The sequence below is a fragment of the Azolla caroliniana genome, unplaced genomic scaffold (assembly GCF_043228905.1).
Source record: "Azolla caroliniana isolate FFs.n. ecotype wild unplaced genomic scaffold, voAzoCaro1.0.p SCAF_5, whole genome shotgun sequence".
NCBI classification, from domain to species: Eukaryota; Viridiplantae; Streptophyta; class Polypodiopsida; order Salviniales; family Salviniaceae; genus Azolla; species Azolla caroliniana.
In genome coordinates, this window is record NW_028230440.1 from 20,759,678 (window position 1) to 20,786,245 (window position 26,568).

The following is a 26,568-nucleotide window of genomic DNA, read 5'->3' on the forward strand; positions in this document are numbered from 1 at the left end:
ACTTCTATAAAAGGGGGAAATGGCCAATCAACACCAAGCACAGGTGGAAGATACGCGCGGCGACGCGCGCTACAGAGGAGTTGCATGGTGCGTGCCCGAATGTACACGTGAAGATCGGTGACGTCGAGATAGATCATCGTTTCTTCGTGCAGGAGACTTCCTCGCACCTGGTAATTCTCGGTGAACCGTACATTACGGCAGCGCGCATGGAGACGAAAGTACTGGACAACGGTTTGGCGTATGCGCGTGTCAAGAGCCAAAACGGTCGGCATTCCGTCCAATTCATGACAATGCGACCCAACCACGAGTGAAACCGCGAGACCCTTGACGGGGACAACCGAGGGGATTTTTAGAGAGGGCTATCAAGGCGTGGGGCCACGATAGTTCGAACACCCTAGAAAAACCCCACAGATGTATTATAGGCAAAAACACATGTACCATAGGTAGAAAATTTTGGTTCTTCGATAGCGGTGGTTGTACGATAGCCAGCGTAGTTGGCCGGGAAAAGAAGCAAGCGGAGGAGCGGCTTCGGGCGTGCGGAGTCCTCAGCCCTGAAGAGGAAATCAATGGAGCCATGGAGGCAGTCTCTTTCGACGACACCTTGGGGAAGTTACGGGAGGTGTTCAGAGAAGGCCTTAATGAGGACCGGATGATTCCGGTATGTTCGGAAAAGATGTACGAAGTCATCGCCGACTTCGGTAGTGGACTCGAGTCAGATCAGACGGCCCGAGTGGATACGAAGTACAAGACTGTGGACCGGAAGGTGAGGCCAATCACGTCACCCTTGCTGGAGGGCAACGAGTTACGGATAAAGGGGGTTGCGTCGGACCTAAGTTTACGAGATCCGGCCAACATAGGACACATGTTCACCGACGTAACGCTACGGGAGCTCAAGATCGGTGGGGGTGGCTTTCTACTACCGACGGAAGAGGACCGGTTTCAGAGAATGCTTGGGAGGCACGGGAAAGCTTTCGCATTCTCACCGGAGGAGATCAGGTGCGTAGACCCGAAGGTTGTGGAACCAATGGTGATCTTCACGGTATCGCATGTGCCGTGGAGTCTCAAACTGATTCCGGTACCCAAAGCTCACATCCCGAAGCTGATGGAGCTGCTGAAACAGAAGGTGGAGATGGGCATCCTCGAATCGTCGAGCGCCCCATATTCGAATTGGTGGTTTACCGTGCCGAAGAAGAACGACACACTGCACTTCATACAAGACCTACAGCCGGTCAACAAGGTGACCATTCGAAACGCAGGTATCAGTCCAACCATCGATGAGTTCGCGGAGGCTTTCGCAGGGAGGTTGATCTACTTGGTCGGGGGCCTGTACTCAGGCTACGATAAGTTCCAGTTAGCCGTAGAGAGCAGGGATGTCACGACGATGCGGACTCCTCTCGGCCTAGTTCGGATGTGTACCCTACCGCAAGGAGGAACGAACTCGGTGGCACACATGGTGAATGCGATGAACAAGGTGTTGAGGGAGTGCATCCCGGACATCACCATGCCGTTTCTGGACGACATCATGATCAAAGGATGTCCGGTGGAGGATAAGGACGAGTCAGTCGGGCCCAACGGTTGCCAGAAGTTCGTGACGGATCACATCCGCGACTGCGAGAAGGTGCTACAAAGACTCGAGAGTGTGCGGTTCACCTTCTCCGGAGAAAAATCAGCATTCGAACAACTGGAGATCCTGGTAGTTGGACACCTGTGCGGGCCCTATGGCCGGAAACCGTCCCCAGCAAAGGTAAAAGCCATCTCCGTGATGAAGGAAGATTGCGGGTCGGTTACGGAGGTCCGCAAATTCTTGGGTGCGTGTGTGTTCTACCACATCTAGATTCCGCACTACACACATTTTGTGGAACCTCTCTACGGGCTATTGAAGAAAGGGCGTAGGTTCGAGTGGAGGACGGAGCACACGGAGTCAGTCCGGAGGCTAAAGGAGGCGCTTGCTGCAACACCGGCTCTCCGGAAAGCAGTTTACAGCATGGAAGTCCCCATCTACGTGACGGTGGACACGCGCCCGACAGGGATCGGGTGGGTGATCAGTCAGGAGGACAAGGACGGCGTACGGTTCCCGATCCAGTTCGGGGCAAAGGTATTGAGCGAGCGGCAGCGAGGATACGCCCAAGTTAAGCGCGAGCTGTGGGGTATCGTGTCAGCAGTCAAGGCCGACAAGGACTATCTGATCGGGACGGAAGTGATCATCGAGACGGACTGCCTACCGATTCTAGGTATGGTCTCCGGATGCGCGACTCCGGACTTGGTGATGCTCAGGTGGATCGCGTACATCAAGTCCCTGAACTCGGAGATACGACACATCTTCGGGAAAGATAATGCCATGGCCGATATGCTTTCAAGGGCGCAGTTCAATGACGAGGATGGCATGGTTTCGGATAACGAGGAAGTCGGCGAGGATTTCTTCGGGTCAGCCAATGTAACAACAAGAAAGGGGAGCACTCCGGCACTTAACGAATTCGACGAGAGCAAGTACGACGGGGAGTGGCTCCATATCGACGGGTTCCTGAAGGCAATGACACCGGACGCGTCATGGACGAAGGAAGAGGCCAACCAGATTCGGAAGAAAGCGTACCGATTCTTTCTACGGGACAGGAGCATATGGAAGGACCCGAAGAAGAGAGACGGCATCCCGCTCCGAGTGGTGGTGAAGAAAGAGGAACAGGAAGAATTGTTGACGGCGTACCACGAGAGTCCTTGGGCCGGACACTGCGGGATGTGGGCCACATTTGAGAAGCTAAAGGGGAAGTACTGGCGGCCGGGACTATACCGAGACGTGCATCGGTTCGTGACGACTTGTGAAAGCTGTCAAGTGCACTCTATAGTCCGACATTGGGACGAGCTCCACCCGACCTACCCTCCGACCGTCCACTTCAAGTGGATGGTGGATCTGGTGACGATGCCGATGGGGGTAGGGCATATGCGGTATCTGGTGTTGGCTCAGGAGGACTTGACGAACCACGTGGAAGGCCGAGCGTTGCAGAGCAAAACGACCGCGGCTGTGTGCCGATTTCTAATCGAAGAAGTGGTATGTCGGTACGGGTGCGTAGGTAAGATCGTGGCCGACAACAGGGAATTGGACGCGCAAGAGGCGGAAGAGCTATTTGACCGGCTAGGAATTAAACTCTCGCTCACCACGACGTACAATCCGGAGGCTAACGGGAAGGTGGAGCGCAGACACGGGCCGATCGTCAAAGCGTTGGTACGGGTGTGTGGAGGCCATGTCGGGAACTGGTCGTGGCTCTTACCCTATGCGTTGTGGGCGGACCGAACTACGCACAGTTCGGTAACCGGGTTCATGCCGGCAGAGCTAATGTACGAGCAGAAGCCGATCATGCCAACGGAGCAGACAATCTCCTCATGGGCCATGGTGGACTGGAACAACGAGATGAGCCGGGAGGAGCTGTTAGCGGCATAGATTCGGCAGCTGGAACGAAGACCGGAGGACGTGGACCGGAGGACGTGGACCGGGTGGCAAGGGTAAAGAACAAAGGACGGTTCGATCAGACTCATCGACTGAGACCGAAGAAGATCGAGGAAGGCGACTGGGTTCTAGTGTATGACAGTAGCCTCGACAACCAGCACCGGGCAAACGCGGAAGTTTGCAAGAAGGTGGTTTGGGCCTTATGCGGTGACGAGCGCCAACGACAATGGGACCTACCATCTCGCAGAGCTCGACGGGACAAGGATGGCGATACCGGTGGCGGGGAAAAGGATCAAAGCATTCAAAAAGCGGCACGAGGCTAAACCGAACCCGGATGACCTGGATAGCGACAACGACCGGCTCAGAACGGATGCTGATCCGGAAGACGAAGGATAAGCATGGGCTAGTCTTCTCCGGCAAGAGTCTAATTTTGGCGCATACCAGTGGATGCATGGTTAGGTGGGGGCAAATGTCGTGGAGAAAACCGTCCCTAGGCGGAAACCAGGTATAACGTGCGTAAACCGGCCCTTACACGTGGGCACAAGTTTTGTTGTATAGTACGTAGGTAGGTACAAGTCGCCTGAGGCGAAATCCTAGGTAGTACGCGTTCGGTAGGGAGGAAATCGAGGCGTATCCCTGTCCGAAAGGACAGGGAATAAACATGATGTAACGGCCTCCCTCCTTGGGTTATAAAAGAGAGGGAGAAGTGAGAGAAATATATCGCGTTTTTGGGAGCGAGGAGGAAGTGTTGTCGGACCGGGACCGAGCTCTCTCCTCCATCGTTCGACTTTCTCTGCAAGATTTCGGATTGTGTTGCCTCTGCTTCGTGGACAACCCGTGTGCTTCCGGTAGAGGCTCCACTGTGCAGTCGGGCTGTGTGCGTGCGTGCGTGAGCATCGTGTGTATGTGTGTGTGTCCGCCTAGGTTGGGTCCGTCGCCGGCTTGCCGGTTGTAATCGTTGTCGATTGTAATTAAGACTTTGTTCTCTGTCTCTTTCCTCCTCTGTGTTTCTGCAAGCTGCTCTCTCTCTCTCTCCCCCCTCTTTCTCACGCCCCTTGGTTCAAGGCCCCCGCGGTTCCACCTCTTTCCGAACGCGAAGAGCGTAACAACACGACAACGTGTTCACGAGTTTCGGGAATCGGAGAACCTTCTAGGGTGCCCAAACCTGCACCCACCGAGTTTCGCTTTATATCCTGGGGCCCCCCCTTTATAGGATGGTCTATAGAGGCTCTTAGTGAAGCTTTCCCGAAACGCATCTAACGGGCCGACAAATCAGTAGGGAGTAAGTGCTCCGAGAGAGAGAGAGAGAGAGAATGTAATATGGTCTTGGACAATGGACATCCCCATTTCTTTTTGTTCTTTCTCTGTTTGTTAATGTAAAGAAGAAGGATGGGCTTGGAGCCCAAAGGGTATTTGGAGAAATATGAAAAACTCAGGGGTATTTTCCGAGAGTGCTCTGTTCTTTCCCTTTTAGGAAAGAAACGCAGAAAGCAGAGACAGAGACAGAGAAAGAGCAGAGCTCAGAGCTCAGAGACAGAGACAGAGAAGATCAGAGCTCAGAGACAGAGAAGATCAGAGCTCAGAGACATAGACATAAACAGAGCAGATCAGAGCGAATCTGTGTGTGTGTGCGCAGAGATGCTGAAGAGGAAGCCCACAAGGCTGGAGCTGAGCGCAGACGACAAGGAAGAGCTCGCGGAAGCCAAGAAGAGAGTGGCTGCTGCGGCAGCGGCGGTCGCAGCTGCCTCCGCCCTTCCTCCCCCCCCTTCTGCTCCTTCCGCTTCTTCATCGTCTTCCTCCGCCGCCCCGCCCAACCCTAATGTAGCTTCCATGCTTCTTCCCAACCCTAAAATATCCACTAGCCAGCGCCTTGGCCTCAACAAGTAGTAGCGTCTCTCTTCCCCACTGTAAGCAAGCTTTTCTTCTTCTGTTTTTTCTTCGTTCTTTTTATGTCCTTTTTCCTTCTGTATGTGTGCGTGTGCGTGTGCGTTCATCATTCAAGAACTCCAGTTTTTGTCAAGAAAAATTCATGTGCTTATCTTCTTTTCTCTTGGGATACAAAACACAAAACGGATTCATGGAGATAAACATGTAGCAATTTCTGAAAGTTGGAGCAATAATAAGATTATGTATCACATTCATGATGAATAGATTCAGGCTGTTAACCTTTAGGGAAATATGAAATGTCGTAGGCAGTCACAACTACTTGAGTGGGAATAACAACCTTGTCTTGATCTTGATTGTGCTATTTTTAAGAGTGTATCAACGAAGAGATATAGAGATTTAGAATACTTTTATGATCTACACCGTGCTATCCTCGTGGTCATCGTCTTTTTATGTTCTTTTAAGTGCTCTTGTAATCAGGATTCATCCAATTAATTATCTTTAATCTCTCCGATTAGCTTGTGCATCGAGCTGTTTTTCCTCAGCAAATTGAGGCTGGTAGCACCTCCAGCATTCCCATGGTACTGGTGTTGTCTCTATGCCCCACTATGGGGCCATTCCTAACATACAGAAGTGATTCCAGAGTCCTGATGATGTGTATAAAATGTCAGTACCTCCACTCTCATTCTCCTTCTCCCAAGTAAGTGAATTATATTACAAAGTGAGTGATCTAGGACAAAGATACGCCAAAATCTATCTCATTGGTTCCAGGTTAATGATGAGATTTTGACAATAACTTCTCTTCAATGTACTAAAGTGGAATTAGATCCAAGTCACGATCATGGAGAGTTCATATGATGCACCAAGGTGACATTGGGCCCCCCACAGTGGACCTGAGGTGAGCATGATATAATTATTTAGAGTAGGTTCTCGGTAAAAGTGCTAAAATCACTTTGGTATGCCAAATAACATCTCTTTTATTCCATAACTTGGGAAATATATTCCTCTGCTGGAATTAGGACTCCAATACCTAGTTATATGCATATGAGGACACATATGTAAATGAAAGGAATCAAAGATCTGTAATCAGGGTTGATGGACTTACAGAAAATTACTTGACCTTCTCTAAGTTTTGTTGTTTGGTCTAAGCGATGTCAAATTTTTTGGAATGCATAGAAGTGACCATTGGAGCTATTGTCACATGAGATGGGACGAAACAGGAATGTGACTTAACAGGAACTGGGTTGCATCTAGAAAATTGTCAAATGTCAGGTTGCATACGTAAATAAAAGGAATTGAAGATCTGTATTCTAGGTGGAAGGTATTGTAAATCATTATGTTGGTCTTCTCTAGGTTTGTTACGTGGTCTAGTCTTGGTCAAAACATTTGAATGCATGAGATGGGGGATGAAAACAAAGAGGGGGGTGGTCATTTGATAGGAACTGAGATGCGTGTAGAAAATCGACAATTATCAAATTTTGTGATATAGCAGCAAGGAGCTCAAAGTGTTGTGATTCTGATATTATTACAGATCAAACTAGGAGATTAAGGAGAAGAATGAATCAAGGGTGCTTAACCATGCTGACCACCCCCGAGTGAAGGACACAAGACAAACATAAGTACCATCGGTGTCCGTACCACTGAATATTATGTTATGTTATACCCTGGTGGTTGAATAACGGATCTGAAGAAGAGAGCTTAGCCTCGCCAATAGAGTCTCGACAACATCTCAAGATGCTGTAATGAAGGGGGTAGCTAGTCCCCTTAAATACCACCTCAACAACTAAGGCTCCTAGACCACCATGTGTTCCCATGTATCATAGGTCCTTATGAATTTGTCCCAGTTCCTAGGATAATCGGTTTCCTGACTATCCTACTTTAACCCATTCAAATTAGCTATAGAATTATTTCAGAAGGTCATGCCTATAACAAATGCATACATACGGATAAAAGAAAAACAGCTTAACTAATGTCGAAGCTGAAGAAAATTTATTTATGAATATTCTTAGCTTGAAACATCCTCAAATGAAGACAGGTACAAGGATGGGGATGGGTCTTGCACAAAGAATGGCGACGATAGGTTGGGAAAGCATATAGGAAGTCGAATTTTTTTTTTGTATAATAACTATATATATATTGCTTTAAGTATGTAATAAGCATATAACAAGTATATGATAAATACGCATAGGAAAATAGAAGAAATACAAGTGGTTGGATGTATAAAATCCCTTGAAAGAGGTAGGGTAAGATGTCATTGAAGTATGGGTAGAGATTGTTGGTGCTCCAAGAGTGGTCTCTTATCAGAATTTGGCATATGGTTGTCCAATTAGCATTGGATTCCAATGCATTTACATCCAATCATAAACTTATGCTCTATTAAGTCACTTTATGGTAGGTGCTACACACTCAAAATCTATATATAATGGATAAAGGAGAGAGCTAAGATGTTTTTTCTGAAAAACTGATAGTTAACAGCATGATATCAAACAAATCTCATTTTGATGTATAACTCGAAATTCATTTTTGAGCTAGTAGATGGTCATTTTGGAATGCTGAAAACTGCAGGATTGATTCTCTCTCTTTTCTATTCTGCTCAGAGGAGCTATCTTTGTTGCTGAAATGTGTTTGAACAGCCGGCTGGCTATGTTTTTAGGATTTGGGCTCTATCTTATTGTACCCTCTTGTGTTGATTTAAAATAATGAAATACCAAAAGAGGTCCATTGTTTGAGCCAAAAGGTGTCAACTTCCTCATTCAGGAAAATCTAGTTTCCTGGATGTGAAATTTAGTCTTAGTTCATCCAAAATATTAAAGGGTTCTTTCTTTGTTTAATAAAATTTCAATAATGGTAAATTATAGTTAAATTGGTGGTTCAATTTGTGTTCTACCACCCCTGTTGATTCCAGGCCAGTTTCAGATGCATCCTCTTGGTTTTATTTAGGTTTCATGATAGAAACATGCCAATAAGTGCCTCTGATAAACTCTAATTAGTGTTAGGACTCTATGATGGCTGGTGGGTGAATTATACTCCCTGCTACTCTTCCACGAGGGCATTATTATAAGCATGCTAAGGATATTTAATGTTTGCTGCTCTGTTGAAGAATGAGTGTCATATTTTCTATACTCCAATGGAACTATGTGTGCCCTAATTTGCAACCTTTTAAGATGAATGAGTGTCATATTTTCTATACTCCAATGGAACTATGTGTGAAGGTTTTAATTGTTCATCTACAGCTCCTGTCAATTATTCCTGCACTTGGGGAGGGGGAGTTTAATTCTAAATGTATCATTAGATTTGTCTTTCCATCATATCATATCACACACACAATGGTTAACTCGAGTGTATCTTTGATCCTGCATTGGTTAATGTCACTGTTGTAGTTCTTGGTTATGTCTCTATCTAAGGTATGTACATTGAAGTTTCGAAACTCTGTTCAAGGCATTAAAACAAGGTATCATTTATTTATTTTTATAATCAGGTTCAGGTATCTAGCTTTGGATATAATAATACCTGTATTGATATTATTATTTGGTGTACAAGCTGGAAAGTGCAGAAGTCTCAATGATATGTTTGCAGTCTCAGTAGCTTCACAAAATATGTTACCAACAGCTCTATGTCCACCATATGGGCAGGAGGCTGCTGAGCAAAATGATATATGCTTATAATGGATAATAATGGTTACTGTGTGAAGTTGATCTTATCTGGTCTCATGTGATTGTGAAAATCATGAGTCCCGTTTTCCCAACATAGCTGTTACCATGCATGCGTTTGTACATTGACTCTCTCTTGAATCAAACACCTTTTTCTAGTTTATCATTCCTATTTAGTGCAAAATGGCATTTGATCAAAATATGAATTGATAGCTTGATACATTTTTAATCAGTGATGAAAGCTAAATGGCTGCATTTAACATGACCCATTAGTAATGGCAATGCACTCATTCGACTTTGTTTCCATTTGAGGCTTGGCAAATCATGTTTCTAGATGTTGTCTTTGAACTCTCATCCCTAGCATGTGAGCTCTTATGGTTGCTTGATTGTCCTCAAATTCCTAGCATATAATTGGCGATTTCATGGGTGTAATCATAAGTCACCCACACATAATGGTGTCTACTTGACCTTTGCATGAAGCTAATTCCCTCTAGCAACTGTCGAAAATCTCAAGTGCTATTATTGTGGGGAATAAACCTTTACATGGTTTTAATTTCATGGTGCATCATGTGCATCATGGTGAATAGCATGCCAATTACCCTTCCCAAATTAGGATCCTCCAAAAAGTTCCATCAAAGAAATTACAAATGGAACAAAAACTATCAAAGATTATAAATCAGTTACTGAATGTTTTTTTTCCGAAAGGAACTGTAATGTAAGGTATTGTCACATGCATGAGAATTGGGGGTAGTATAATGAATGGAGAATAAATTCACCATACCATGAAGGGGTGAGTATACCATAAGAAGAGAGAAAGGGATCGATAGGCAGAGAGAAGGTCAAATGAACATCATGGGATTTGAATATCGACATCATGAATAGAATCAAAATATGGAATTAAGCACTATGTCACTTCATACAAGAAAAGAATTAGAAAGAGATGAGTTCATGCATACCATGCTATGGAGAATGGATCACTACAGCATCACCCCTACCCTAACTCAACAATATGATCCACTTTTGTGCCTACCAGATCAATATAGAGTCCTCTTCCCAAGCACATCCACACATGCGGGGGAGCGAGCGAGATCACTACGAGAACCTAAGATTTTAAGGGGGGCACAATAACTTGCTGACATTTTGTGTGTGGAGTGGGGTGGGAGTGGTGATTTGATCGAGGGATATGGAGACATGACGCATGGTTGGTCGCTCCTCGGGATGGAGCGCGATACACGACAACGCGAGATGGAGGGTGGCGACCATTTGTTCCACGTGTTGCGGCATTTCCCTCACGAGAACCGGGTCCAAAATGTGGAGCAACAAATCCGGTGGGGGCGAAGTGTTGGCAGGTTGTGGTCGAGGAATGTCAATGTCGATCGGATGGTGCCCATGTCCGAGCGTATCAAGTTTCCGAGTGGATGCTTGATGGGTGGGATCAATCTCATGGAGGAGGAGCTGGTTCATGTGCATTATGTATTGGGGAGATTGCCGTTGGCGCCGGTGTTGGTCATCACTTATACCAGTGAGCAGCTCTAGGAGCACCATGCCCATAGAGTACACATCCCCCTTCTGGGTCGCCTTCACGAAGCGATCGACCCCGAGCGAGAATAGAGTCTCGCCCCCGGCCCCGGCCTTGAAGACCACATCGATGGCCTCGGGCGCGTAGTAGTGTAAATCGAGGTCCTTGGCCGGTACCCTTGTGTTCCTTGTGGGCGTGGGCACCACTCCGCTCCCGGCTATGCTCACAAGGCGCCCGAGGCCGTAATCCGCCACGTACGCATCCAATCCCATGTCTAGCAATATGTTGTTGGGCTTTAGGTCCCCGTGTGCCGCAGTTCCGCCCCGTTGCTCGTGTAGGAATGCTACGGCCCTCGCTACTGCCCTCGCTATTTTTAACCTCGCCCACCATACTAGCCCTTGTTGGTGCCATCCTAATTTGTCCCCAAGAAAAAAACCCGAAAAAACACGGATCAATTTAAAAAATAAAACACCCAAGCAAACATTGTTCTTTATTCGTTCGAGTATGAACTTATCGAAAGGTGCAACTAAAAATTTCCCATACCTCCTCTTTCTTGTTGTCGATAAACAACCCTATGCACTCTTAACAATCACAAGGCAATCAATTTATTACACTCTAATATACTAGTTATTTCTTTGTTCAAACAATGCTAACCAACCGACTAAAGAGCTAATTTTCTATCTTCAAAAGATTGTGGTATAAAAACTTCCTCAAAAGGATGCATTGTTGGACCGGATGGAAGTGTGGTACTTCATGTGAATGATGCCTTAAAAAGTCTACCAACAAGAAAAGCACAATTTAGTTGTCTTCAAGATAAAGATACAAGCCTTGAGTAGTGTCCAAATCTATCTTAAATATCCACCATTTTTTCTGTATTGCTAAGCAATCACATGTTGTCAATTGGTCATGTGACATGCCAGTCCTCTATGTCACATTCACATATGTGATGCGTTGTTTTCTCTTGTTCAATGTGTTTCTATTGAAGCGAGTATCGAGATAATATGTATGGGTCACTAGGCCCTTGGTATTTGAAATCATGATTGGAAAATGATGGCATACTTGTGACATTTTGTCTTCTCGAATCTTGATCAAAACGAGAGCGAAAGAAACAGCAATAAGTATTTTGATCTATAAGAGTTGTTTTTGGGCTTTGATCTATTTATCCATCACATGTCACTCTCATCACATTATTCGTACAAAAAATTTCACCTAGGAGTACCCATTTGGCCATGATTACGCTATAAAGTGCACGAATATTTTGTCAAGTGAGTTTCATTGCCTGTCATGGCTTTTTCATCAGTTTTTGGTCAGAAATCTTGGAGATGTTTCGCGGCTTGTAAGGGATGAAAATGATAGAGTTTACATGGATATATATAAACATCTCCAAGAATTCCAACCAAATACTTATGAAAATCCATATTAGGCCGAGAAACTCTCTCAATCGAAAATTCATGCACTTTTGTCGCCATCGGAGTGTTCTATTTTCGAGATCACATTTCCTTAATGCCAATGACAAGAATCAACATAGGAGTCTGGAGAGTGATTGAGTACTAACCATGTCCACGGCTTTCTCCGTTTGGTTTCCCCAAGTGCACCTACGCCAAGCCTGACCTTCAAAGAAAGGGGTCAAACTAATCGTAGAATCCCACCCGAGATAGAGTCACATAGAAATGCTCGAGGGAAATTGGCCGAAAGTCATAGGGGCATTTAGGAGTTTAAGCACGGGTTGGCCAAGGGAATTCCGAGGGGGGGGGGGGCAAATAACGGGAATTGACGACGCAAGGGTATTTTGGTAAATTTAAACTCGGATCTTATGGATCCAATGTGTGTGTGTGTATGTATGTATTGTGGTACTTAGTTAAGCATGTCCACAACTTCTCTCTTTGGTTTCCCCAAATGCCCCTAGGCTAAGCCCTTAAAAGAAAGGGGCCAAACTACTCGTAGAATCCCACTAAAGTTTGACTCATGTAGAAATGATCGAGGGAAACTGCTGAAAGCCATAGGGGCATTTGGAGTTTAAGCTTGGGTTTGCCATGGGGGGGCATCCCGGAGAAATAAACGGAACCGGCGCAAGGGGTATTTCGGAAACTTAAACTTGGGGGTCTTATGGATCGGTCAAATGTACCTACATATTTATGTATGGTGGTACTTAGTTTAACGATCAAAGGCGGCGGCATACCGTGACGGCGCAAGGCGGAGCCGAGGTTTCCGTTGGGGAGGAAGTCGTAGACGAGGAGTTTCTCATCGGGGGAGCAAGAGTAGGCTCGTAGGCGGACAACATTGGGGTGCCGGGCGGCCGCGATACCTTCCACCTCCGACTCGAACTCCTTGTGCCGGTGTCCGTTCCGTCTGGCCCCGCCCTCTCCGAGCCGCCTGACCGCCACCGTGACCTCCTCCGACACCACGACCCGGTACACGATCCCGGCCCCGCAGCTCTTGCCCAGCACGTAGGCCGCGGCTCTCAGCAGCTCCTCGATTGTAAACCCCACCTCCCCGCCCTCGAGGGCCACCAATTCCCCCTTGTATCGCTCCACCACCGATGATGCCCCGGATCCCCGCTTTCTAGCACAATTGAACCATCTCGAGGGGCCGAATCCCCCACCGGAACAATGCCCCCTCCTACCCGGCCTTGCCCGATCCGATCCTTTGTAACTATGGCCGCCGATGTCTCCGCTTCGCGGTAGCGAGGGGGAGGAGGAGGAGGAAGAAGAAGAGCAGCAGGCCAGCATGGTCATGCTCTTCTGGCTGCCATGGCTAATGACACTTGTGGCAATGCTCTTGTTGTAATGCTCATCATCCTCATCTTCTTCTTCTTCTTCCGCGCCCCGGACCCTCCTGCCGGCTTTGGCCCATGTGTTCCCCCAGTAGCAGCAGCACAAGCATCCTATGCACATCAACACCACACCTGTGGTGCTCGCCATAGCTACAGCCAGCGCGATCTCCTGCCCGTCCCACGCATTGCTGCCATGGCCATGCCGATCTCCTCCGCTACTGCCATTGTCCGAGCTGCTGGGTGTTTCCATAGGGCAAATTGTCGGAAGAGGCGGGCCACAAAGCCCCGGATTGCCGAGGAACACATCCGCGGAGGAGGCGCGATTCGAAGGGATCGGCCCGCTGAGGTTGTTGTAAGAAACATCGATGATCGAGGTTCCGGCCGAGAGGAGGCTGCTTGGGATGCCTCCTGATATCCTGTTGTGGGACAAGTTCAAGACCTGCAAGCCTCCCTGGAGTATGCTCTCCGGAATCGCGCCATCGAGGCAGTTGTGAGAGACATCGAGATACTCCAGTGATCCCGGCACGGAGTCGGGGATCGGGCCCGAGAATGCATTGTGATCGAGCGAGACGAATGCCAGGCGCGCGCACCCGGACATTAGGGAGGAGGGGATACTACCCGATAACGAGTTATCCGAGAGGTCGAGGCTCTGGAGGGAGGAGAGGTGTCCGATTTCTTGCGGGAGGCTTCCCGAGAAGTTGTTGGAGAAGAGGAAGAGGCTCTTGAGGCCGGCCACACCTTCAAAGAGGCGGGTCGGGATAGGTCCGTAGAGGCGGTTGTGGTGGAGGTTGAGGTGGCGTAGGCATGTCAGCTGGCCTAGCTCCGGCGCCAACTGTCCGAGGAGCTGGGACCGAGGCAATGTAAGGGTGATCACATGGACAACAACATTCATGTCTTGTGTCAAGGTGTCGGCATTTGTGTCGAGGTTCTGGTGGCCGGAGGAGGACATATTGGTGGGCGGGCCGCATTGGACGCCTTCCCAGAGGCAAGGGTCGGGGTAGCGGTCGGGGTCCCATTGGTCGAGGACGCCCAAAGGGTCGGACTCGATGGTCCGTTTGAATGCCAACAATGCGTCTCTTTGAGAGGTGGGGAGCGACCAGGACGAGGGGCTGGGCTCGCGAGGAGAAGGGGCAGGAGCAATGGCATGATTTGGGAGAGCTTGGTTGATGGAGTCTACTTCAAGGCTGCAAATGGTAGTAGGGATGGTGCATAGTATTAGTATAAGGATGACAATCATAAGACTACTACTACTACTACTACTACTACTACTACTACTACTACTAATGGAGTAGTAGTTGTAATAGGAGGAGGAGATGGTCATGAAGAGAAAGAAGATGAATTCATAGATAGATAGATAGGAGTAGATTGAATGTGTAAAAGACTCTCTCCAAGCTATAAATACATACCATTTAAAATACATACATACATGTCTATCTATCAATATACATATATATATATGTACACAATGAGTGAGAGAGAGAGAATGTGTGTGTATTTATTATTGTCCGTTTGCTCCTCTCAATCTATCATTTATCTATCTAAATATACATACATACATGCATTCATTCACACTACAAGTACACATACATACATACATACATACATTTGTGTGTGCGCTTAAATTGTTGATGACATAAAGACTTCACAAGACTACCATGACTTCCATTCCCAAACGTCCAAAACCATTCAACACTTTAATGTTGTGAAGCTCCCCCCCAACCACATGGTGAACAACGAGCCTCATGGAGGTCAAGGCTACGTATGTGGTAACAAGTTACAACGCCACATGGGGGTCACACGCTAGGGAGACGATGACTATCGATACGATCCATAGACGACAACAACAATAGGTAGAGGTTGGGTATTCGTACTATCCCCTGTTACGAAAACACAAGTGCTCTTAGAATGTAAGTGTATGTGGTCTAGAGATGGTGATCATATCTATTTAGTTCCACTAGACAATGACGGAACCTAAAACAATTATTGTAGTACCCACATTCAATGGGCATATTGCATTTACTCCAATCATTGGTGGAGTAACATTCATTCCTAATTTGCATATAATAGATGCACATATGGAATACAAGTTTATCATCACATTAAGCATACTAATAATAAAGAGTAAGAATGCTAGATAGGCTATGTTGTCGTCACTCATATGCTTGCCTTAGACAATCATTTGTTATGATCACAATATAACGTTGCACATGGCACTTTAGCTTGTGCTTGTTCTAGACCTAAATCTAGGGCTATATAGATGCTCACATAAATCCTAGTTTTGCATCACATGATGAGGTTCGACACTTTTCAAAAAGGGAAAATACCAACATATTTCTAAGTTTTCCATATTTACCAAGATATCCCTAAGTTTAAAAATGATGAAAACACCCCTTGATTATTTAAAGTTGCTGAAACATCCTCGAGATTTAACTAGGTTAATGTCACACTTAATAGGCATAACAGCCTAGACCAATTAGGCTGCTTAAGCTAGCAATTACTATGTCGAACTTTAATTAGTTGGTCTCCTAATTAGGATTGCTTAGTTAACAATCAACAAAAAAAATAGATGGTCATGTTAGAACAAACTTAACTTGCAAAATTAACTAAACAAAACCAAATTTATTTTGCTAGAGCAATTGGAAAAAACCCGAAGTGTGCTTTGATATTTTTATTAAAATTAGGTCATATGTCGATGATGTGTAAAAGGTTACAAAGCTTAGGGTATGCTAGCGCTTTTGCTACTTTTTAATTGGCGAAGATAGCGATTGCTTCACATTCACATGCAACAATGGGAGGCAAATTCGTACATTCACATGCAACATTGGACAACAAGGTTGTGCTCGTGGGGTGGGGGTTGTGGATAATGTGATGGTTGGGACCAAGGGCACAATGTGAAGCAATGTACGAAGGGAGGGAGGGGGGGGGGGGGGGGGGGTAAAACAGGTACTAGGGTTTAACAATCGGCAACGGAACCGAACTGCGAAACTGCGGTTTAACAGCTTAACGGTTTGGTTCAGTTTCAATAGTCAAAAACCGCGGTTTAAATGGTTTAACGGTTTTTTATTTTTTATTTAAAAAAAAAATTCTAAAAAAATAAAAAAATTGTTTTTAAACAATCTTTTCATTTTTAGACCTTATTCTCACATTTTAGGAACATCTTAAAAATTAAAAAATTAAAAAAAAATGAAATATTATAAATTAAAAAATTTTAAAAATAAAAAATAAAACATTTGACCTTTGTTGAAAACCGAAACCGAACCACGAAACTGCGGTTTTTACGGTTTAACGGTTTGAAAAATGTTTACCAGTTCGGTTTAACGGTTTCGTGGTTCGGTTCAGGTTTAAAAAAATTTAAACGGGTCGGTTTGGACCCTCTCAAGACGAACCGAACCGAACCATTGCTGATTGTTACTAGGGTTTATGGAATTAGGTTCAGATGTACGCACCATACAAGAAGCTGCGGCGTGCTATACATGAAGGAACAAGACACGGGTAGGTATGAGAACGAGATAGTGTACATAGTTTCTTCTGGTGTGGCGAGGCCGTGATCGGGGGAGACGAGACAAAGGCCCATGCCATTTTGGAATACATACATACATAGATACATAGATACATACATACATAGCAGGACAATTGGTTAGCAGGGAGAAGGTCGAGAGGTACGCGGTGGGAGGAGGCTCGGGGTGTGTCCGTCCGTCCGTCCGTCCGTCCGTCCGGGTGTGCTAGTGGGGGGCCCATGGGGACCCTACCCACGATGAGCAGGGCACACCTTTTCTGCAGAACCAAAAGTGTGACCAACAACAGGGCACGTCACAGAACGACAAACTTCCACTTTGTATCGACGAATGCAGAGCACGCCATAACTGTCTGTCTGTCTGTCTGTCTGTCTGTCTATCTATCTATCTATCTAACTAACTATATAATTGTGTTGTTTTTTCCATACCTGATTTGTACTTCAGCGTCGACAATTCACGCAGATCACCATGGAAGCTAGCTCCGCTTGTGTGGAGATCAAAGATCTGAGCTTCACATATCCCGGCCTTGATGGCCAACCTCCCCTTGGATCCAAACCCCTCATTCATGGCTTCTCCCTCACTCTCCATCGTGGTGATCGTTGCCTTCTTATCGGTGCCAATGGTGCAGGTATTTCGTTCGATCTTATCCTTCGCTCTCGCTAAAAAACCCGAAAACTTGTTGATCTAAGAGAATTCTGATGCATGAATAGTAGGAATTAGGATCAGAGCTTAGCTATTTATGATTTTGTCTGAAAACACACACAAGACTTGGGGATTATAGCTGCAATGTGTAAGACTTTATTGAGAAAAGTGTATGACAAAATGGATCAGACCTTCATGATGTAGAGCATTGTCCAAGAAAACACATCAGAAAGGGGATTGGAGGTTAGTCTATGTTATATTTAAGAATCTGCTGTAAATAAAACACATGAAAAGGAGATTGGCTCTCAACTGCCTAAAGTTTCATAAAAAACACACGAGACAGCAGATTTGAGATTATGTATGAGAGATTTTATTGAGCAGCACACGAGAAATGAGGTCATAGCTTGACTTTCTAAATTTTTATTTTTGAAAGGTACATGAGAAAGGGGGGTCAAATCTGTAATTTTTCATCAAAGAGAACAGGAAATGTGGGGGACGAGAGCTTATTATTTCAGATTTTGTTTAAAACACATGAAAAAAGGGAGCATAACTTAACCATGAAAGATTTTGTTGGAAAAACATATGAGAAAAGCAATCAGAACTTGACTATATTTTTAAGTTTTTGTGAGAAACACATGAGAGAGAGGATCAGAGCTTAATGACATCTGAGATCTCTATATCAAAAGGAAGTAAAGGATAATATGCTTCACTTGATTGTACACTCAAAACTTCTGTTTATATATCTGTAGGGAAGACCACCATTTTGAAAATCATTGGTGGAAAACACATGGTGGATCCTGGAATGGTCCAAGTGCTGGGGAGATCTGCTTTCCATGACACCTCACTCATATCTTCTGGTGACCTGTCTTACCTTGGTGGAGATGTATGTACATTGAGCCTAATTTTTGTGCTGAACGTAATTGAACTATCTAAATTTCTGATTGGATCTTTTATTTATATGCAGTGGCGAAGAGATGTTGCGTTTGCAGGATTCGATGTGCCTTTGCAGATGGATATCTCAGCAGAGAAGATGATATTTGGAGTGCAAGGTATAGATCCCAAGAGGAGAGAGAATCTAATTAAGGTATTTTTCGATAGCAGTCGGCATATCACATTCATATGATTTCGTTATTTTTGTGGATCCTTGTCATCCTCTTCCAGATTAATAATTCTTGAAGCTTGGCCAGAAATCTAACTTACATCACTTTGTTAAAGCATTGGCTATAACTTTTGTTGGATTGAATGTTCATTTTTCTAGGTATTGGACATTGATCTGAGTTGGCGCCTTCATAAAGTTTCTGATGGACAGAGAAGGCGTGTTCAAATCTGCATGGGACTTCTGCGACCTTTCAAGGTGTTTATAATGTAGTGCTATGCATTATTTAATCCATTAACACTAAAATATAGAATGTAACTGATCTAGTATTTTTTTTTGTTCTAGGTACTACTACTGGATGAGATTACAGTTGATCTTGATGTGCTAGCAAGAGCAGATCTACTATCATTTTTACGTTCAGAATGTACAGATAGAGGAGCTACAATTGTTTACGCGACCCACATATTTGATGGCCTTGAAACATGGCCATCACACATTGTAAGAGGCATCAACTCTTGAAAATCTTAAAAATGCCATTGTTTATTAATTCAGAAGAAATCTGGGTGCCAACAAGCTGGAGATATCAATGAATGTATAAGACATGAGCATGCAGACTTCTGGCACAATGCTGGGAATCATTCAGCTATTACAAAATTACAAATGTTTGAATGCATGAATTTTGAAAGAAAAGTCATTGACAATATACCTAGTTATGCAAGAATTTCGAAGGCCTTGCTAGAAAAGTTAGAATATCGTGAATCCTGGAAAGCAAAAATAAATGGATTGGAAGTTCACTTTCATTGTGACAATTTTAAACTTGTCATTCAGGAAGCGGTTTTGTTTGCAGGGCTAGTTATATCACAAAGATTATCTAGTGGACAGCCTCAAAATAGGGGCATGCTCCTTTAAAATGTTTTCCACACCATGAAGGATAATTTTTTTTGATAATATATGTCATCCAAATACATACATGAGGGACTTAATTGGGATCCATAACCAACAAAATGTACAATTATAAAGATATGTTTCGAGATTCATGAATGATGGACTTATCAGATGCCCTAGATACATGTTTCCTGGTCCCACGCGAGCACTACCCATTGGTTCGATCGAGGCACACTCAAATAATCTGAAGACTGAGGTTAGTGGAGCAGCCAAAGGGGCTAAATCATGCCAGGCAGAAGTCGAAACAAAAGAACACCAACAAATGAAGATCAGATAAAGATACATATCTCCATTCATGAGGAAGTTGGGCAATTTAGCAAATTAACAGAGTGATGTATTTGGTATTCCAGGATACACTTTCTTGGTTCTACTTGACTATAGCCCCCCATCCCCCCCAAATCAGGATTCGTGGCAATGAATCTGTGCTGCAACTGTGCTTACCTTGTGTCCATCTGTAGTGGCAATTGTCACCTTAGCTGCTGGGATGATCATTTTGAAGATGATATTTGTTGTATTGCAGGCATATGTAGCACAAGGAACATTACAATTTGCAAAGCCGTTATCAGATATCAAAGAAGTGAAAGAAACCTCCCTTATGGTAAAACAGATTAATTGTAATATATGAATGGTGTAATCATGTTAGATAATCATTTAAGATTTGACATAGAGGTGATGATGTATTTCACAGAGAACTGTGGAGAGGTGGCTACGGCATGACATTGAGGCAGAGAGGAAAAAATTGAAGGAAGCTCGTTTAAGAGGTGAAACTAAACAGAAAGAGACCACAAAGTTGTTGAATAATGGGTGGGCAGGTGGACGATTGCACTCTACTTTAGCCGGTGAAGAGTCGTCTTATTTCCTCAGCTCAAACCGCGTTTTGCGGCAATAATACGTTGACACACCCAAAAAAGCCGTCGAATCGTGGGTGGTTGTGAAGAGGGAGTTAATACTGGCTCGACACAAATCGTGGTTTGCGGCAATAATATAGAATCAACTTGTTGGACAGATAACAACATGTGGTTTTAAGATTTATCCATGCGACAAAGATATGCATGGTTGGTACCATTTGCTATGGTTATCATCAATCATGTCTTTGTTATATGATTCTTGATTGCCCTCATTTCCTCCTGGGGTCTTTTCAGATAAACCATTAGAGATATGGTTGTTTTCCTTCAGTGGAAATGATCTGTAAGTTGTAAATCTGGAATGCATGAGATGCCAGCCTCTTTTGTATTTCATATTTCAGGCTCGTATTTATAATTTGGAACTTTTTATTTTGTTCAACTAATTCATATTCTTTTGACAATATATGTGAGGGTGAAAAAAATCATGTCTATGCAATATTAACAAAAAGGATACTTAACAGATTCTCCGTTTTCCTGTCCAGATGATTTCAAGTGAATCATAACTTTAGATGATCATCGGTTTAGTCACGTGATAGCATTTTAGAAAACCTAATCATCTGGCACTTTCAATTCTCTTTGAAAGTAATTGAAAGAAACAAGATCTATATCATTAAAAATAAATGAAAAATCTGAAGCGATCCTCCCATTTATTTATTTGCAAAGATGGATCACTTACATCGTAGATCTATACATTCTCTCACCCACCTCCTGTGAGATTGTTGAGCATACAAGATATTGAAGCAAAAGAGTGGGATGCAATCTTGTAGGGCCAGAGACATAATAAGACCCAAAAAGGTTACTATGTGAAATTGTGCTCTCATATATAACACCCATGACTCAAAAGATCAAAACAAAAAACTGCTTAAGGAATTAAAACAAATAGTGTTAATTTTTTGGAAAAAAAAAAACAAATAGTATTAAGGTATGAAAAAAAGAAATCTATGAGATGAAACTTACCCTAGTACAAAGATGGGTGAATGATCAAGATGGAAGTTCTACTTATAAAGAAGGAGATGAAAGAGAGAAAATAACTTGGTATCATGGAGGGAATGAGAAAGATAATATTTCAATCAAATCCACACCCAAGTAGGCGATATTTATCTTTAATCCAATGGTAGCTCCATTTGATAGTATCCTTGCATTTTCCTTCGACGCGATGGAAATTGTAAAAAGCGAGTCGTTTCTTGAAGCCACAACGATCCACATAGGGTTCGATGGAGAGGTCCCAAGACATGGATTTTTGGTATTGCCTATTGTTGAAGTGAAGGAGATGGTTATTGTGGTGAAGGTGTTGATGGTTGAGTAAGTCAGGTGTAAGGGGAAGAAAAATGAGAGGAGGATGGGGAAGCAACGATGTTGTTGACATAGATCTTCTATGGCCTCTCAATGTTTTGTTCTTCCTTGTGTTGTCAATGTCACCATATGTTTCCATAGTCTTTGCTATCATTAAGCTCAGGAGCCTCTTGCATTTAGTTCCCTTAATAGGCCTTTGATAGTTATGAATTTCATTAGAAAAGGTAACAAAACACAAATTGTGTGAAAGTTACTTTTCTAGGTATCATAGAAAAAGAGTTAAACGAAATATGACTCGACAAGTTGTTTTCACCAAACCTTATCTGGTGCACACAGAGTTCCTACCCTTTCTTATCATATAGTATGAAAACCTTCTTCACCATTGCACAAATCAAGCGACTTTTACACAAGGGGAAATATACCAATAGTGCTCCTCATATCATGAAAGATATCAAATTGTACCTCTTGTAATTAAAGAAAATATCTTTTGATGCCCTTGGTCCAAACGTAGTTCTTCATCATAAGCATTCTTCCGCAAGCTTGCTTGGTTATTTTAAGAGATATGCACATTTTATTGTGGGCTCATCATTTGGAATGAAGAAATTATGTTAGTGCTAGTTACAATGGCTCCAAATTATGTCCAATGCATTGATATTACAATTTTGACTAGAGTTAAAGTTACAACGACCAGAGATTTAAATATAGTTATTAACATTGTGATTATTGTTAATATAATAAGAACTAATACCATACAAATGATTGCACTAATTGCATACAAATAATGTTAAGTAGCAACAATCATGATGCTATTTACCCAACTAATCACAATACATGTTTTTTGTGTCTAGCTCTAATGACAATGCCAATTAGGATTGTGATTCTAAGGGAGCTTGATCTTAGCTTTTCAACATCATATCAAGTGAACGATAGCTTTTCTACAGGAATGATTTTGCAAACTATTAGATTACGATTTCAAACATGTGGGGTATTCCGACATTGTTTTACCAAGGAATGGTATAGTATGAGATTTGTAAAAATGCAAAGGGTAGGACTTGTACAACCTCGTAATACGAGGCTATGTAGAAATGATATTTTCTCGTTAAGTTTACTATAGTTCCTCTTTAAGGTTTCCAATATTTGAACAAATGATCCTTCTTTGCCTTCCCACTCATTTTCTTAACTATAATTTTGTTAATGTAGGGGCGTTTTTAACATTTTTATCTTTTGAAAAAAAGTTCTACACTTTTCCCATGATAAGATCCAAACAACTTGTATAATGGAATTTTGTCCTACATTATTGTCTTTCTCAATAACAACTTGATTTATATTGTCTCATGAAGTCTATTGACAAAGATCTAAGACACTTTGAAAATGAGAACACTTGATTTGGGCATTGGGAAGTTCATCTTGAAGTCCATGACTTTGAAAACGAGATCCTTAGTGATGTTGCCTAGTTCAAATTTGGTGAAAGAGGATGGATATACTAGTTATAATTTGATTGATTCTCGTAATGTCAAGAGGCCGGCCATGGGAAGGTTAGAATTGTGTGAACGATATGATCATATACAACGATCATTTTCTACATTGCCTATACAAAATTTGATGAATGTGGAAGCATGGATGTATTGGGTATTCAACACCATAAACCAATACTCTTGGTGTACACCAATGAAGTTTTTTTTTTGTTTTTTTCCCGAAAGAGATACGCCTTGGTATTATAAAATCATAAGAAATACAAAAATTGTGTTGGATAAACGAGTATGCCAACAGACTCCATTGTACTCACATCACAACCGATTTGATGTGTGTAGATACAAGACCTACACATTTGTACACCATATCTCCAATATTTGTATGGTCTACTCCCAAACTGCAAATGAGCATGCAATGTAACCTATACCACCAACATCTGTAGCAACAGAATCCATAAACAAAGTTAGCAGACATTGTTTCCCAAAATGATGGGAACAATATACATCCATATTATGTGATCTCCATCTTCCCAAAAAATGAGCATTGAATCCCATACCCTTTTAAAATGGATTTGCTTCTTGAAAATGACATTAGCATTGCCTGTAAAACTTTTATATTGGTCACATAATGTACGAATATGTAACAACCAGAATTCAACAATTATAATAGAAACATCATGAGTGACGATGTCAAAAACTGATGTACATCATCGCGCCTTCCAAATTACCCACATATGAATAAATGAAATTGTCTTCCAAATAATATCATCCCCAAATTGCAAACTATCAAATAGAAAAGGTTGAACCATTTATATATGAGGAGGAACTATGTGAAAGGCTTCCACTATATCCTCCTTTTCATATAACAGTTGTCCCTCTAGAAGGGCCCACCTAACCACACCCCAAGTGATCACATGTCAATTAGCGTGTATCAATATCAACAACCTTAATACTCTCTTCCATACTTGCATAATTTTAGGACAAGACCACAATACATGATTAATTGATTCCATCATACATCCACAACCAAATCCACGCGACTTATTATTTACTTGTCGTAACCATGCCCGAACCGATAGTGCATAATGGATCAATAACCAGCAAAAAAGTACAATCTTCCTAGGAATATACATACTCAATAACCACTTCCAATATTTAGATGCATCCATTAAAGAGGCCCCATTTGCCAACCAACTTTCATAACGGACGGTGGAATCAATTTCTTATGTAAGAGCAACTTCCGGTCCAACTTCACAAAATATTGAAAATATTTAGTTTGAGACGAAGGATTTGTATGTTTCCAAAGATAATCTAATGGATTCCAATGCAAGTCCAACAACGATTTTTTTTAAAATACCCATAGTTGGAAAAATATACTATCAGAAGGAGAAGGATCTAAAATCCACCTTTTACTAGATTTACCAATCACTCTCACAAGATGTTGCAATGTTGTTTGTCAAATCAACGATTCCACTTTAGTTTGCCATAATTTTCCTTCGTCATATACATCAAAATAATAACAGTCTCCTTGAGACATTGTTCCTTTTACTCATATCATAACACCAACCGAAGTAAAGTATCCAAACCAAACATGCACAAAAGATGGTGACCAATTAGAGAGGTCCCATAAAGATAACTGAATTGCATCAAACATAGCTCTAAAACCCCTACACCTAGTAGCATCAAGATGAGAATTATTAAGATGACAAACATAATTTCCCCAAGAGGCTATCGTGGTAGTTATACACCAATGAAGTTGATCGAAGATAAAGCTTGCTTAGTGGTGAATGTATCCCTTAGATGGCACAATACTTTGATATGGGATATCCAATGTTGGACTCTTAGATGGACAACCCATTAGGGCAAAAGCATGAGAATGGGGACAATTACCTATGCCCTTGACATAACTAATTAGCTATGCAAAAAGCTGAATAAAATTTAGTTGTTTGGCAAATTTAGGGATTATCAAAATGTGATCTGAAATAAAGAACGACTTAAATGTGTACCATAAATGATAATATTTCCCTCCCCATAATAAATGATGTGTATCTTTAAGATTTTCCCACTAAATATTAACAAAAAAAGAAGCTACTTAGCCGTGGTCATTTTAGCTACATGTTAACTATAATAGTGTTTCCATTTACATGCTTTCACCCATCATCCATCATTTGTAGGCAATCTTACTAGGTAAATAGGTTGGGTCTTAGGGGGCTTTATAATATCAGCGCATTTCCTATGGGAAATGGGGTTTTTGCACAATGCTTGAAGAGGAAGCCAAACATGATTTCCTTACATGTATTAAAGCAATATGTGTTGTTATATTGTAGATTTGGGCATCATTTATTGGTATATTTACCTCCCTCGTTGGACAAGAATTTACTCCATAGTATAAAGAGGTGAATGATTGATTGTCTTATTTGTTGGAGTATATTGTATTGGAGTATGCAAAACAAGGTCTTCTTTGATGGTCTCGAAAGCCGAAGGTTTATTCTCTCCATAGGATAAAGAGGTATATGATTGATTACCTTATTTATTGGAGAGTATTGTATTGGAATGTGAGAAACAAAGCCTTCTTTGATGGTAAATGGGTTATAAAGAAAATTCATATGGTGGTTTTCATAACTAAGCTAAGTGGACATATTGCGCCTAAAGGAGTTGTCTCTACGCTAACTAGACTTACATCTCTTGAAAAGGTTTACCTAGTGATAAAGAGCCTCGCTATTGTATTACGAGTCAACAAGGGGTTTTTATATTGATCCTATTGTAATAGGTACTTGTAACAATTCATGTCACACAATTCCTATAGGCTACGACATTGAAATGACATTGGTACCTGTGAAGTCAATTTTTGCTCGTAAGAAAAGACCATGGCAAATACATCGGATGCTAAGGTGTATAAGAATAAAGCACAATATGAAAAGGTTCAAGAGTTAAAAGACGAATGAAATTGAAGGGATATGAAGTTAGAGGCGTTTTCTAAAAGTAGAAAAAGCAGGAAAAAAGAAAAAAACGCATAAAAAAGGCAGAGAAAAAAGCTCATAACTTCTTCATCTTATATCCAAATTTCAAAAGAAAAGATTTATAAAGAAGCTAGCAAAGAGAGCTTTCTCGTATGACAAATGAGAAATAATGATATGAAAAACGCATCACACAAACTCGAGGATATGTAGAAAGAAAAGAAAAGAAAAAAGCAAGAATAACGCAATTAAAAACCTATAAATATGAGGGTATTCTTAGCAATTGGGAGAGAAAAAGGGAGGAATAGAATATCTACAAGAAGAAGTGAGGAAGAATAAGAAGATTAGAAGAAGTGAGACGAAGATTAGTCGAAGAAAGAGAGAAGAAGGAAAGACCATTTTGGCTAATAGTATATTGAAGCAGTTATTTGGGGTTGTTACTTTTGGAGTCTAAGAGGATTGTATTGTTTTCCTAATA

General features: G+C 42.5%; 4 protein-coding genes and 1 long non-coding RNA gene across 5 annotated transcripts in view; 4 read left to right on the top strand and 1 right to left on the bottom strand.

Moving 5' to 3' along the window:
- LOC147864398 (cyclin-U1-1-like) overlaps positions 1-26,568 on the top strand; it is a 64,261-nt gene that overhangs the window by 26,220 nt on the left and 11,473 nt on the right. The window lies entirely within an intron of this gene.
- Positions 4,996-5,342, top strand: LOC147864402 (uncharacterized). The gene has a single exon (XM_087320031.1). It carries the CDS (start codon positions 5,078-5,080, stop codon positions 5,324-5,326), a length of 249 nt encoding a protein of 82 aa, XP_087176157.1. The 5' UTR covers positions 4,996-5,077; the 3' UTR covers positions 5,327-5,342.
- LOC147864403 (uncharacterized) lies at positions 8,829-9,238 on the top strand. Its single transcript, XR_015529822.1, has 2 exons — positions 8,829-8,878; positions 8,909-9,238. It is a non-coding gene; the product is annotated as an uncharacterized LOC147864403 (long non-coding RNA).
- Positions 9,972-14,631, bottom strand: LOC147864404 (uncharacterized). Its single transcript, XM_087320523.1, has 2 exons — positions 12,672-14,631; positions 9,972-10,904 (listed from the first exon to the last, which is right to left on the bottom strand). The coding sequence occupies exons 1-2, from the start codon at positions 14,584-14,586 to the stop codon at positions 10,084-10,086; spliced, it is 2,736 nt and encodes a 911-aa protein (XP_087176649.1). The 5' UTR covers positions 14,587-14,631; the 3' UTR covers positions 9,972-10,083.
- Positions 17,130-20,769, top strand: ABCI20 (non-intrinsic ABC protein 9). Its single transcript, XM_087320197.1, has 7 exons — positions 17,130-17,408; positions 18,172-18,305; positions 18,387-18,506; positions 18,681-18,776; positions 18,864-19,016; positions 19,984-20,061; positions 20,152-20,769. Exons 1-7 carry the CDS (start codon positions 17,249-17,251, stop codon positions 20,350-20,352), a joined length of 942 nt encoding a protein of 313 aa, XP_087176323.1. The 5' UTR covers positions 17,130-17,248; the 3' UTR covers positions 20,353-20,769.

Excerpts from the sequence above, each read along its gene's own strand:
- ABCI20 (XM_087320197.1), top strand. The coding sequence starts at position 17,249 with ATGGAAGCTAGCTCCGCTTGTGTGGAGATCAAAGATCTGAGCTTCACA. Across the intron at positions 18,777-18,863 it reads GACTTCTGCGACCTTTCAAG|GTACTACTACTGGATGAGAT; the intron begins GTGTTTATAATG and ends TTTTTGTTCTAG. Across the intron at positions 19,017-19,983 it reads AAACATGGCCATCACACATT|GCATATGTAGCACAAGGAAC; the intron begins GTAAGAGGCATC and ends GTTGTATTGCAG.
- LOC147864404 (XM_087320523.1), bottom strand. The coding sequence starts at position 14,586 with ATGACCATCTCCTCCTCCTATTACAACTACTACTCCATTAGTAGTAGT. Across the intron at positions 10,905-12,671 it reads CTCCGCCTTGCGCCGTCACG|GATGGCACCAACAAGGGCTA; the intron begins GTATGCCGCCGC and ends GGGACAAATTAG.
- LOC147864402 (XM_087320031.1), top strand. The coding sequence starts at position 5,078 with ATGCTGAAGAGGAAGCCCACAAGGCTGGAGCTGAGCGCAGACGACAAG.